This window comes from Camarhynchus parvulus, chromosome 21 (genome assembly GCF_901933205.1).
Source record: "Camarhynchus parvulus chromosome 21, STF_HiC, whole genome shotgun sequence".
In the NCBI taxonomy this organism is placed as follows: Eukaryota; Metazoa; Chordata; class Aves; order Passeriformes; family Thraupidae; genus Camarhynchus; species Camarhynchus parvulus.
The window spans coordinates 3,797,084-3,810,654 of NC_044591.1; the positions used below are offsets into that span (position 1 = coordinate 3,797,084).

The 13,571-nt window shown below is 46.1% G+C and overlaps 1 protein-coding gene across 3 annotated transcripts in view; it reads left to right on the forward strand.

Annotated features, from left to right (window-relative positions):
• LOC115912263 (kazrin) overlaps positions 1–13,571 on the forward strand; it is a 92,564-nt gene that overhangs the window by 32,900 nt on the left and 46,093 nt on the right. The window contains exon 1 of one of the 3 annotated variants that reach the window (XM_030963737.1): positions 646–1,138. The exons of the other annotated variants lie outside the window; for them this stretch is intronic. Coding sequence (XP_030819597.1) covers positions 1,126–1,138 — 13 coding nt within the window. The 5' untranslated portion in view covers positions 646–1,125. Of the gene's footprint in view, positions 1–645; positions 1,139–13,571 lie in introns of those variants that run through there. 3 annotated transcript variants of the gene reach the window in all.

Below are 13,571 nucleotides of genomic sequence, written 5' to 3' on the forward strand. Positions count from 1 at the left end.
TGAATTTGATTTTCTGTGGAGCCGTGGGTTGGTGTGTTCATTAACCTGCACGCTGCTCTTCTCCCTGCCCTTGCACCCTTTGCATCCAGAACATCTTCCACAGCCTGTGCTTTATTAGTCAAGTTTTATTTCTTCCAGTTGGCATTCCAAACCCCAGGGCTTTCCCATCTTGCTTGCACATGTTTTCCTTAGCCTGTGGGGAGGAAAAATACCTGTCTGCTGGTCTCTGCCCTGTCTCAGTGCCAGCTTGGACATCTGTGCCAGGGAAACCAGGGCATGGTGGGGCTGGAACAGGGGTAGGTGCTGCAGGGACAGTTGTGTTACCAGAACAAAAGTTGCATTTAGCACAAAACCAGATTTTTCAGCTGGGACCCAATGACCCAACTGGCAGGGTCTGGAGTCCCCAAGGTGCAGGCACATTGAAATCATATTTTTGTCAAGGGTTTAGCAGTGAGTTTGAGATATTGCCCACCTGAAAGGTGGGAGAGGTGAATCCCAGTCGTGGCAATGTCCTGCCTGGTGAATTTGCAGGTGCCTCCTCAGGCTGCAGCTCGAGCTGCTGACAGGAGCTGCTGGCAGTGATTTGTGGGGCAGGGAGTTTTCCTCCTTCCCCCTGCACAGTCTGTAATTCCCTGGTATTATAACATGTCATTTTCCTAGCATACCTGAGGAGCCAGGAAATAATATCTGAGCCTGGAGGGACAGCAAAGATGGAACCTCCAAAGACGGAGAGATTAGAGCAAGAAACAAAGCTTGTAATTTATTTCCCTTCTCCATCCTTCTTAGCCTGAAAAAGTGGCCACATTCCTGGCGATCCCTTTATTTTACAGCTTTGAGCTTGTGGTTTTTGTTGTTTTTTTTTCAAAAGCCAGCGGATGCTGCCAGTTCCCATCACCTAATCAAAGCTGCTGTGTGGAGGGGCTGCCTCGTTATTCCATCCCATTATAGCCTCAGGCAGTGGCTGTGCTTCATAACAGCCCAGGAAAGCTGACAGGTAACCAATGAGATGCATATTCCAGTGACAACCTCCTGCCCCAGGGAGCCAGGACCCTCTTCTGCACCAGAGCTGGGCTCTTTGTGCCTGGGTGCTTCCCTGGAGCAGCTGGGACCATTGTCTGCCAGGCCATGGAGCAGCCAGGTTTGCTCTTTTGTTCCTTCTAATTTCATTGTCCTTGGGGTAGGGAATGCCATGAAATTCCTCTGTGTGTGTTGGGAAGGGGAAGACTTGCCTGGAAAAGTGGGAATGGCTGAGCCAGAGAGGTGGAGAAGGAGGTGGGGGGAACTGGGAGTCTGGGGAGGGATTGTGGGGGGGGGAAACTGGCAAAATAATTTTATCATTGTAGGTTGGTTGGTACTATTGTAGTGTAGGTAATGCTAGAATTTAAACACCTTTAATCAACAAAAGACAAATCAGGTGTTATCAATATCTGGACTTAAGAATTTCACTATTAATTGGAAAATACTTGTGGTGGATCACAACATATCGCTCTCAATCATTTATTTCTTATACCATTCTCTCTCTCTGCTATTCCCATATAATTACATATATAATATTTAAGGTCATAATACATAATACAATATTTAAGGTCAATTTGTTTTGATTTTTAAGGTGTACTTTCATATATGTATTCCTTAATGTATTCATGTAAGGATTCATCATCTCTTGTAAAATACAAGGATGGGGTTGTTGGTGTGGGTGTCCTCCAAGCCCCACTATTTGCACCCCAGCATGGGTAGATAGAATATTAATTCCTACTTCATTTCACTGATGGGATCCTTCCTGCAGCATAATGAGCCCACCTTTAAATCAGTGTAACCCAGTGCATGCCAGGCCTTGGGCACCAAAGGAAAAGGAATTGTGCTGATTTGGAATCAGTATCTTCCCTCTATAGCTCCCTATAGTGTTTGTTTGTTGTGTTCTATTGCTTGTCATGAATTATGGAGAAACTGAAATATTTGGGTGTTTTTTATTTTTGGGGCTCATGTCAGGGGCAGGGTGAGAGTGTAGTCTGGATGTAGACGGATGAGGGATAAACTGGGATTGGAAGGGATTTTGGAGTTGGCTGGAGTGGACTGTGGCATCTGTGATAACTCTGTGGATTTGAATCATTTTTTGATTTATTACTGAGTTACTTATAAGTTTGTTTTTCTACTTATATTTTTCTATTGCAAAAATCCAAGCAATGCTGAGCATGGCTGGCTCTGGTCTGGAGGAAGGTGCTGGTGCATCCAAGGATGGTGCTGCAGCAGAGAGCTGTGAGCAGTGTGTCCCTGCCTGGGGGCAATATTGGCTCTGGCACCTCATTCTGCCAGAATTACAGCAGCCCAAATAACTGTTGGTGAGCACAGGGCAGCCTCAGATGAGAGCTGTGCATCTCTCTTGGGTGGTTTTGGGCATCCTTTGGTCTGTGTGGATAAGTGGAGTCCTTCTGCCACAGAAGTGAATTTTGCCTTCTCTGTCATCCTCTGTCTCTGGTGGATGTGGCAGCCAGAGGGATTCCAGGAGCACATTTTACTCAGCAGAGTTTGCCTTCAAATCCTCCAGCTCCTGAATGTGACAGCTGCTAAATCACCTGTTATTATGCAGAGAACAAAGCTGTCCTCCAGGAACAAAGAAAGGAGAATGGTCTGTGACTGGGGGGAAGGCAGAGCAGGCTGTGGGAAGGAGATGAAGCCAAGAGACACCAGCAAAGCTGCCAGGACCCAACGGGCAGGCAAACCTCCCAGTGTGGTAAATAAAACCCCAGCTGATGGTGGAAACAATGGCTGGATCCATCAGCACTGCTCCAAACAGTGCCTGGCCATGTGCTGCAGCATCTAAGGACCAAGGAAGAGCCACAGCCAGGCTTGGCTGCAATTGCTCATTTTCTTCAAGACCATCCTGTGTGGTAGGGAGGAAAAATGGGGCTTAGACCTGGATTTCCAGCTGTTGTGCCTGGCTTTGCTGACCTGCCAGTGCAGTGCCAGGCTTTGCTCACAGCCTCAGCTCTGGGCAGAGTGATGCAGACAAAACCCAGCGCTGATTTTCCCCAGCAGCATGGTTAGTACCAGAGGCTCCCCTGCCAGCTCAGCAGCAAACAGGAGATGCCTTTTGATGCTGGGAGGTGAATTCCTGCTCCCAGGCTGGCATGGACAGAGCACAGAGCCCAGCAGCAGCGCAGGAGCTGCTCCAGGCCACGGTGCACAGCAGGGCTCAAGGCTTTCTCTGTCACTTCTGCACGTGCTGTCTAAATATTATTAATAATTTAGGGCTGGATTTGCTTCCTGGGGGCTGCCACTGTGCACTTAAGCAGCTGCACCCAGGCTGGCAGGTGCCACCTGCTCTGCCTGATGGCCTTGGCTGTCCCCAGCAGTGGCACCTGGGCTGAGAGGAGCACTGGTGGCAGCAGGAGCCCTCCTCAATATTTAAAGATTATTGATGGGTAGGTCGGGCTGGGGTGGTACAAACACAAGTGTCTAGACAGAGCAGAAAGCACAGAGGCTGCTTTTCTTTGGTGCAGAAGTCCAGCAGGAGTAAACAAGCTGCTTTATTAATTCTTCCTTTCTTTTTCAATGAAAAGTGTTGTGGGCTTGCTGTTGATGCTGAGGGAAGAGCAGAAAAGAAGGGGTTTTTTTGCAAGAAAACCTGGCTGGTAACTCCAGATACCTTCAAATCCCCATCTTCCCCCAGCCCAGCAGCAGTGGGACATCTACCCAAAGATAGAGAGAGCAGCACTTCACATTCTGCTGTTTTGTCAGTAGTAATTAACTGAGGTGTAGGAGGAAGACTTGCAAAATAGTTCTGGAAACTGAGCTCTTCAAGGAATTAAATGCATTGATGGAAAGGGAGAATCATTAGTCTGGAATAAAAATAAATGTCTCTTCCTGTAAATCTGCATTTCAGGGGCAAAGGCAGATTGTAAATTCTTCTGCCACTACTGGAGCAGACAGTGTTCTGAAATAAAGCTCTTGCAAGGGAAATACTGTTTGTGACCACTGTAATTTAGATTATATATGTTAGGAAAGAGAGGGAGGCAGCTGCTGAAAGCCTGGTCTAAAAGTCACTGCTGAGCATTCTCTGAAGAAGAGGCTTTTTAAAGTTGCTGTAAAACATAAGGATAAAAGCAATTGAGCTCATTTTTCTCCAAGGACCATAACATCCTTTAAAGCTTAATTCTGCTTAATATTTTGTCTGTCCTCTCTGGGCTGTGTTGTTATGGTTTAATCTGTTGCAGTGCAGTTTGGTGAATTCAGAGACATTTTGAGATAAATTCCCTTTCTTGTTGCTGGGGTTTTGTTTTGTTTTTTTTTTTTTTTTTGGTGCAGCAGCAAGAGGCAGGATTTTAGTGTAAATATTAAATGACGAGTGGTGTCCTGCTTCGGTGACTCTGCCTGCCCTGAGTGGCCCTTGCCTTTGATTACCTGCTCAGTTATCCTGTTTTATTCCTTTCTCCTCTCCCCCTGTTCAGATGGTGCTTGACTCTCCCTGCTATCAGGGCAGGGAAATGAATAAATTTTCTGTATCTGTCTCTGCTGTCAATATTTGTGTCAGGAAAGCACTTGTGGCATTTCTGAGAGGAGTCACTGTCTCTCTTCACTGACCTTTTATTTCTCCTGTCGATGGAGAGTTTCTTCTCAAATATCCTCTGCAATCTCTGATTCAATCCCTGCTTGCTCTCTTATCACTTTTAATACACTCACTGTTCATCTCCCCACTTTGCATCCACAAGAGCCTCCCTGCTCTTTAACCCTCGAGGGGCTGCCCGTGGTTCCTCTTGGGGATGCTAATAACCCACTCCTGCTGGAGGGCATCATTAACAGCTGAGAATATTCATTTATTTTAAATCTGTTTTACTGCCTAATTGCCCTTGTCTTGGAGCAAAGTGTGTCCTGCCTGAGAGCACCTCACAGCCTGGAGAGGAGGACATTCCTGCTTTCCATTGGTGCAGAATTTTGCCCATCTCTGAGTCACTTGGAGCTACTGAAGTGACATGAAATTGCCAGGCTGGGGTGGTGGAGTGGCTGGGGCAGGACCACGTTGTGCCCACAGCACTGCAGACCCAGTGGCACTGCTGCCCTGGAGCCTGGTGGGCCACACTGAGCTGTGTCCTTAACCCTCAGAGCAGAAATTTCCTAGCAGATGTTTTTATTTCCTTCTGTCTTTTTTCTCGATTATTTTATTCAGTTTATCCCTGCCCTTCAGTACCAAGTTGGTAGGTTTTTTTGTAAACACTGAAGAAAGAAGGAATGAGAGATTGTACACAACATTTTCAGCAGAGAAATGTTTGAGGTCACCTTTGGTTTGTCTTTTTTTTTTTTTTCTGGAAGAAAGAGAAATTATTGACTCTTCATTGGAATTTCAAAGCAATAAGGGTGAGCTGCTGTGGTGGCCATCCACAGGAACCAAGTTTTCCTGCCTCTGGGATGGCCCTTTCTGCCCCCTGCATGCCACACATTCCTCCTGTCCACATGAGATGGGGTCTGGGAAGCCTCATTAGTTCCTCCTGACCCCCCTGGCTTTGTGCCACTTTCCCAATACTCCTGACCTTGGAAAAAAATCCCCTTTTCTCTCAGATCCCTCTGTTCAGCTTTCAGTTTAGGAGGACATGTCCTGACACAGGGCAATGGCAATAACTTCCTTGACTTCACTGGAATTTGAGGAGCTGACAGGGAGTTTCCTGCGCTGCTGATGGGAACAGATCACTCTCTTCTCATTCAGAATACTGACTAAACCCACCCCCAGTGACCACTGCGTGTGTTACCCTTCTTTTAGAGGGTGATGCCCTCTCTGGGGTTTTGTGAGCAGCCTTTGAGGTTGTTCAGGTGACAGAGTGCAGCCCATTGAGCAGAGGAGCACCAAGGGAAGATGATTTGTCCTTGGGAGGCTCCGTGGGCGGCTCCTGAGGAAAGGGGAGATGCATTGACTCGGACAGCTGCTTATAGAAAACAGATGTGCAAGTTAGGAAACACAAGTGATAAATCTGAGCCCATATGGCAACTCTCTCTCACAGGCATTTAGAGGCACAGCAGCCACTGAGGCCACTCAGTTCCTCTTCTGGAAGAAAAATTCATCATCTCCTGTTAAACACAAGGATGAGGTTGTTGGTGTGGTTGTCCTCCAAGCCCCACTTTTCTTGGAGACCTGCACCCTTCACATGCTCCCTGTGTGCTGGGTGGGGAAGGAAGAGCAGGGATGTAAATCCCTGGGGCAGGTTCATGTTGTTTCCTTGCCGAATGCCAGCACTGAAGGCACCAACAAGTGCTTAAAGTACATGAACCTATTCTGGTTTATGTTGCTGCCAGGTGCTTCCAGCACCAGTCACAGTTGGGTTGGATTTTAAGTCTGATTTCTTGAGTTTCCTTCTAGTTTCCTTCAAAAGAAGGAATTTCTTGCTGCCTCAGGGCCCTCCAGAGCTTCTCTGCAAGGCTGAGGGATTTCTGTCCCTCCCTGCCAAAGCAGGCAGGGACCTTCAGTGAGGGATGCCTCAGGAGGTTCTGTGTTCTGCTGGGTGGCATTTCAGTCTTTTCCCTTTCTTCTCCCCTTTCTTGAAGAGAAAGGCAGTTTCCAGCTGATGGAATCAGCTCTATCAGTCCAGCTCTGGTTCTGTTATTTTTCTCATACCCATCTGAAAACTGCTTTTCAAGCAAGCTGGGGCTTAGTGGGCTGGGGAAACTCCTCTTCCACAGCCCTCCAGCTCCTCTCATCTTGTGGCATCTCCTCCTCATCAGCTCCTCTGAAGTCCTCTGTATATGGGAATCTCTTGGGTTTTATTGGCTATTGTCTTAGGTTAACTCTTAAGAGTTCTTCCCCCACAATATCCTAAGGAGATTAAAAAGAAAGCCCAGATTTATGGGAAACTGAGATCTGATACATTTAGAACCTGAAGAAAGACTGCAGAAATGTATCATCAGGAGGCATTTTAAACTTTGGATCCCACTTTAACCCAATGCTTACCATTAAAGAGTGGGTTGTTTTGGGGTTTCCCCCCCCTGGGATTTGTTTTATAGAGATGGCTGTGGTGCAGTTTCCATGGTTTTTATCATTACCATGGTCTTGCTGCTGATCCCCTGTAAATTCCTGTTACAGCAGGGCTGAGCTCTTGTTTTATTTCCATCTCCTTTTTGATATATTGCTGCACCCTAAATTAATTTCTTACCGATCACATTTGCAGCCCTGTGAAGTGGATGGGTCTCTGGAGGGGGCTGCATTGTTAACACGGACAAATTTCATGCAATAGCTGTGCACAAACAGGCAGAGCCAGGGAAAAGAAGTAATTAAAGGAGCCTGGTGCTCTTTGCAGCCTGGCTGAAGCCCATGTCCTCTCCCAGGGCTTTCAGGGAGTCCTGGTTTAGAAGGAAAACCACAAAGCACTCACTGAGGCCACAGGTAGGAGGAGAGGTGGGGAATGAGGTCCCAGCAGAGCTCTGCCTTGCCAAGGTTCATGGTTTCCCTGCAGCATCCCTGCTCAGACTCTGACCTTCCTTGGGAGCTCACCCAGGGATCTCCTCCAGTCCCAGAGCAGCAGGTCCTGCTGTCCTGCAGGGGGGAAGGGCTTTAACCTGACAGACATGAGATATTTAGATGAGATATTGAGAAGGAATTCCTCCCTGTGAGGGTGGTGAGGCCCTTGCGCACATTGCCCAGAGAAGGGTGTGCCATCCCTGGAGGTGTCCAAGGCCAGCTTGGATGGGGCTTCCCAAGCCCCTTCCAGCCCAAACCATTCTATGACTCTCTGATATGTTTTTTCTTAACCCATTTCTATTGGTCTGCTGCAAGTCTAATCTGCATATTAAAATATGTTTTTTCTTAATTCATATTTATTGGTCTGCTGCAAGTTTAATCTGCATATTAAGATATGTTTTTTCTTAACCCATTTCTATTGGTCTGCTGCAAGTCTAATCTGCATATTAAGATTTTTTTTTAATCCATATCTGTTGGTCTGCTGCAAGCCTAATCTGCATATTAAAATATGTTTTTTCTCAATTCATATCTATTGGTCTGCTGCAAGGCTAATCTGCATATTAAGATATGGGGTTTTTTTAATCTATATTTATTGGTCTGCTGCAAATCCAATCTGCTGCCACTGCTGTGCTTGCCAACATTGCCTTGTCTCCTCCTCCTTCTCTGCCACCCCTCAGTGTTAATTTGGCATCCCACACCTTATCCCAAGTCATTTGGAGAGAAGCCACCTGCTTGTCTTGCTTGTACCCTGCTTTTGGGGGTGTGGAATGTTGATATCCTGCACGTGGTCCTGGGGTGCTCCAGCAAATCCCACCCGTGGCCCCCTGGGCTGCTCTGGGGGCTGCAGGGAAACACTCGTGTGTGGCACTGTGAATGAGGGCGCATTAAACTCAGAGGTGATGACAGCCCTGCCAAATTACCTGTTAAAATCATCTCAGTAATTAGAACAGGAGAGTCAGATGAGGATAACAGGCCAGCTAACAGCACAGGCAGGGCTGTAATTACTCAATGGAAGCCCTTTAGAAACTTGCAGGGCTGAGGACTTGCCTGTGATAAAGCCTGGGAGAACTGTTTAATAAACTTGGTGAAACCCTGTCAATTAACAGATTTTTAAAGACAATTTAGTGTTCACTTCAGCTAAAGGTAGTGCCATCCTCAAGAACTGCTTAACCCTGGGTTTTTCAGATACATTTCTGGCATTGCTGAGTTTTCTCAGGGTCTGAAGTAGGATTTTGTAGTGTAAGGAGAGACTCTTCTCTTGTGCTTTGTTGGAGTTAAGCAGGCTTAGTGCTGACTCTGAAGTATCCCAGGAACCAAGATGATCCAGGAGCTCAGATTGCCCCAGCATCTTTGGAAATCCCAGCTGCTGTGCCTCCTGCTGAGGAGAACTTCAGATGATTTGCAGATGGCATTAAATCAAAATTCCTGTGGTCATTCCTCTCGGGCTCAGTTTGGCAGTGGTTCATGTAAGGGCAGGGATAACTGGGATCCTCTGCATCCTGCCTGCCAGCAGTGCTCTCAGGGCTTCCTTGTCATTATTCCAGCCAAGGAGGAGAGCTGGGCACGTGCAGGGATTGGTGTCAGCTCTCTCCAGCCTTTGGAAGAGCCTTGGCTGGTGGTTGATGTCCTGGATGGTTCCACATAAATCTTGGCTCAGTGTCACTGTCATATTTTCTAAAAAGTCTTCTTTGCCCAGGATTTCTTCTGGGAAGCTGAGAAGCCTCGGAGAAAAAGGAAAACAATATTATCTCATTTGCTTCTCCTGTGTTTTGCTGCTTTGGAATGTGGTTTGGAGATTGTGTATCCGACGTGAATTGTTTTAACTTAATGACCAATCACAGCCAAAACTCTGAAGAGTCACAAGTTTTTTCATTATTATCTTGTTAAGCCTTCTGTAAGTATCCTTTCTCTATTCTTTAGTATTCTTTATTATAGATAGAATATAATACAATATAGTACAATACAATACAATAAATATAATATAATACAATATAATGTAATATAATATAATGTAATATAATATAATGTAATATAATATAATGTAATATAATACAATACAGTATAATATATAATAATAAATTAGCTTTTTAAGAACATGGAGTCAGATTCATCTTTCCTCCCCACAACAGGGGACCCCAGAAAATTCCACAGCTCAGTTTGGATCAAAGCCCTCAGCCACAGGGTTTGCTGGGCTCATCCTGGAAGCAATAGATCCAATACCTTCTGCCTGCTTTTTTTGCAGTGGGAACAGTAAGAAAATGTGGAAGTGGTGCCACTGGGGAGGCAGCATTTTCTGTGGTGGTTGCCGTTGCTGAGCACTGTTTGTATTGATTGGAGCAGAGGCAATTAAGAGCCTCCCACTGCTTTCACTGGAGGTTTTTCTACATAAGGAGGCTTGAAGCAGAGGGGAGGGCCATTACAGCATATAAACACTGCACAGGCTGGGGTCTAGAGGCATCTCACAGCCTTGTTGATGTCTAAAATATTCTGTACTGACTGGCCAGGGGGCCAGCATGAAGCAGGCCTCAGGATTGTTGGCTTTGTGTGGCTGGGGAAGGAGCCACCACCTCCTCAAGTGACAGGGTGGGGAAGTAGGGCTGGACCCTCCTCACACAGCTTCATCTTAGGGGTCTTCCTCCAGTGCAAATTTCTCACAAGTTCCTTATTCAAAAGTTACTCTCAAGTTCCTTATTCCTGGACTTGTTCTTAAATCAGCCCATGTCCCATGGAAGTCTTTTTTTTTTGGAGGGTGGGAAATTACTTCTGTCTGTGAGGAAGCTGAAGCTCTGAGAGGGTTGTTTGCACATTGCTTGTAAATTGTCCTCGTTGAGAATTTCATGGTGTTGCTTCTTTCTGCTCCATTCCATGCTCTGGGTTGGTGTTGGTGTTGGCCACGGGGACAGTTTCATTCCTTGCTAGGAAATCATTTCCTGTGTTCCCTAGCAAGAGTTCACAGATGTGAAATGCAAGATTTGGGATGGGCTGTAGGAAATTAATTTGATCACTTGGCAGGAGAGCAGGGTGATCCAGTTCTGATGTGCCTCTTTTAATCTGTGTAGCTTTGTCTGGGAAGAGGAGAGTGGCAGGGAAGGAACTTGGCTCTCAGTGCATTATTGTCCATCTCTCTTTAAACCTGATATTCTCCAGCGGCCCTTAGAGACCCCAAATCCTGTTTAGACAGAGCCTTGATGAACCTGGATGTTTCTGATTCAATAACATGGCTGGGAGAGGGCTGGTGTGAAAATGCAGCCTTCCTCTCACTCCTGCTGCAATTGTCCTTCCCTTTTATGCAGGATTACTTGCTGGATTTTAAAAATTTGTGTTTGTTTTAGTAGAAATGGGGATTTTTTTTGTCTGACTCCTCCTGTGATGCTGCAGGTGTTCCTAGAAATTCCTCGTGATGGGAGATGGGCTGCAGCCATGTCAGACCTGTGCAATCAGTGAGAGCTGCTGGTGATGGGGTGGGAATCAAAGAATCATTCAATAATTTGGGTTGGAAGGGACCTTCAAAGGTCATCTGTTCCAACCCCCAAGGGATGGAAAGGCTGGAGGAGGGTGTTAATGAGGCAAAAACCTTCCCTGAGAGGAAACACAGCTGGGTCAGGCAGGTAGGATGTGATTGTGCCCTCCTCCAGGGAAAGGAAGTTTTGAAATTAAGCTGGAATTGCAAAAATGCATCTACATATTTGCCACAAAGCAAACCACCCAAGCTGTCTCTCATTTTCACATTGAAATGATGCCTTTGGTCTCGGCTCTAATTCTGCTGGCTTGAAAACTTCTTTGCTGCTATAATTGAGAAAAGGTGGAGGAAAAGATGTTTCCTTTGCTTTGCCTTCTTGTGCATTCAACAACTTTGGGTACAGTTTTCTCCTGTGAGCTTAGTGGCCTTTTAGTGAGGGATGAAGAGATTTGGGTGATACCTGGCAGTGCTTAAAACTCATCTTGGGAACCAAGGGCAGCTTGGATGGGGCTTTGATCACCCTGGAAAGGTGTCCCTGCCATGGGAGAGGAAGGAACTGGATGATCTTTAAGGTTTCTCCCAATTCAAACCATGATTCTATGAAACTGAGGATGGCTGGGCACACGGAAGCATCCAAATTTACTATTTCTGCTTTGATCTGTGCCAGAAGAAACTCTGCCCAAGTCTGTAGTGCACCAAAAGAGAGGAAAATGCAGCTGCACCCAGTGCTGGGTGACCCAAAGGATGAAACCAGAGTGGGGCTGGGCTTGGTGGCCTCAGCCATGGCCAGCCCCAGCCAGAAAATACAAAGTAGTGGCACACTGAGCCTCTTGTTTGCTCTAAGCTGTTTATTTTGCTGCTGAAGGATTGTATGATCTATTTGTCTGAGTGGAAGCAGCCAGAAAATCTCCTGCTCTGAAATTCCCACCCACCTGTGCTGCACATATATATCTATTTTTGTGTGTATATATACATATATATAAAATTTACTAAGCATGTATTTACTAAATGCATGTGTATTTCTATTTTCTGAAATTCCCACCCACCTGTGCTGCACATATATATCTATTTTTGTGTGTATAGATATAATTTACTAAATTCATGTGTATTTCCTGATGGGGAGCAGGGGCTGTTTGTCTTTGATAGCACAGTGGGACACAAGCCCCAGGTCTAAGGCCAGGTCAGCACAAAGCAGGAATACAAAAAGCTCTCTGCAAGGCTGGCTCACATCCATTATAATATTACTAAATACCATAATCCTGTGAGCCTTTGCCTCATAATAGGATAATGAGTTATTAAAGCTAAGGAGGGTACTTTGGGGAGGGAGAGTTGGAGGGTTTGGGGTTTTTTTTTTCACCTCCTGCCAGGTCTGAGCCTTTTCTCTTGGTCCCTCTCCATTCATAAGAGAGTGGCTGCAGCAGTTTCAGAAGTGAGCAATTTTAAAGGCTATAAAAATGCCAGTTTCTGGACATTGTGTGCCTTTTCCAGACAAGATGAGCTGTTGTGCTCTGTTCCCTCAGCTCATTCCACAGCCCTGAGCTCCTCTCCCGGAAAATACCCAAGGCATTAGCTAAGGAACAGCCACACTCTGGTAGAGTTTGAGAGCACAGCATGGGAAAGGTGTTCCCAGGGCCACACCTGTGCTCTGCCCACTGCCAGCACACAGAACAAGGATGCTCTTGCAATAAAAAATGCTGGAAGCATCTTGCACCCACGCCCCTGTCTCAGGTCTGTGTGTGTTTCCAGGAAATCCTGGTGAGGAAATTGGGTTGTGCAAAGTGCCAGGACTGTGGAGGGGGAAGGAGCTGGTTCTTGCTTGCTTGGAAAATACAGCAAGGATGAAAAAAAAAAAAAAAAAAATCCAGAGGAATGTGCCAGCCATAATTTACAAGCTTGTTCACTTTGGTTTTGGGAGCACTTGGCAGCTCTGGGCTGTTTCCAGAGCAAAGGCAGACACAAAACCTTCCACCCCAGAGTGGAGAGAAACCTGGGTGCTTTTTCATTGTGAAATATCCTTTATTTTACCTTCCTTTTCTCTGATCAAAACAAACATCTTGCAAATTCAGGTCTGCTGCTGGTTTTTGCTTTGCCTGGGGTTTCAAAACCCTTTGGATGAGAACGTGGCTGCATCCCTTGCACATCTCCTCCAGCCCCATTCTGCACAGCTCTCCAAATACCATTGTCCAACAGCATGAGGATGTGTGTTATTAACCATCAGTGGCAAGCTGGAAGCTGATAAAGATCTTTATTCTTTTACAAGCACAATACTAACCACCTAGAGTTGTTTTCCTCTAGTTTAAGTGCTCTCTTTCTCCTTTGGATATCCAGGATATGCACATTTGTCCTCACAGAACCAGTATTTCTGCCAGCACTCTGAATATGAAAATTTCACCTTTGAGGAGTTTTCTTCTCCCCCTAAAACTCAATGAAAAAACCAAAGAAAGGGCAGAAGAGGAGATTTGGCTTGATTTGCTCCAATACTTGTTAATTAAAGTACTGAAGGGTCCCTTCTGTTTGCCATCAGGGAGGAGACAGAGTGTCAGGGCAGAGCTCTGGGGATGGGGTGTCACAGAAGGAACCTGTACCCATTGTCTTATCAGGAGGGTTATCAGATGTGCCAGCATCACACAAGGTGTGTACCACCTTCCCAGGTGTTTGTGTGCCCCTCTT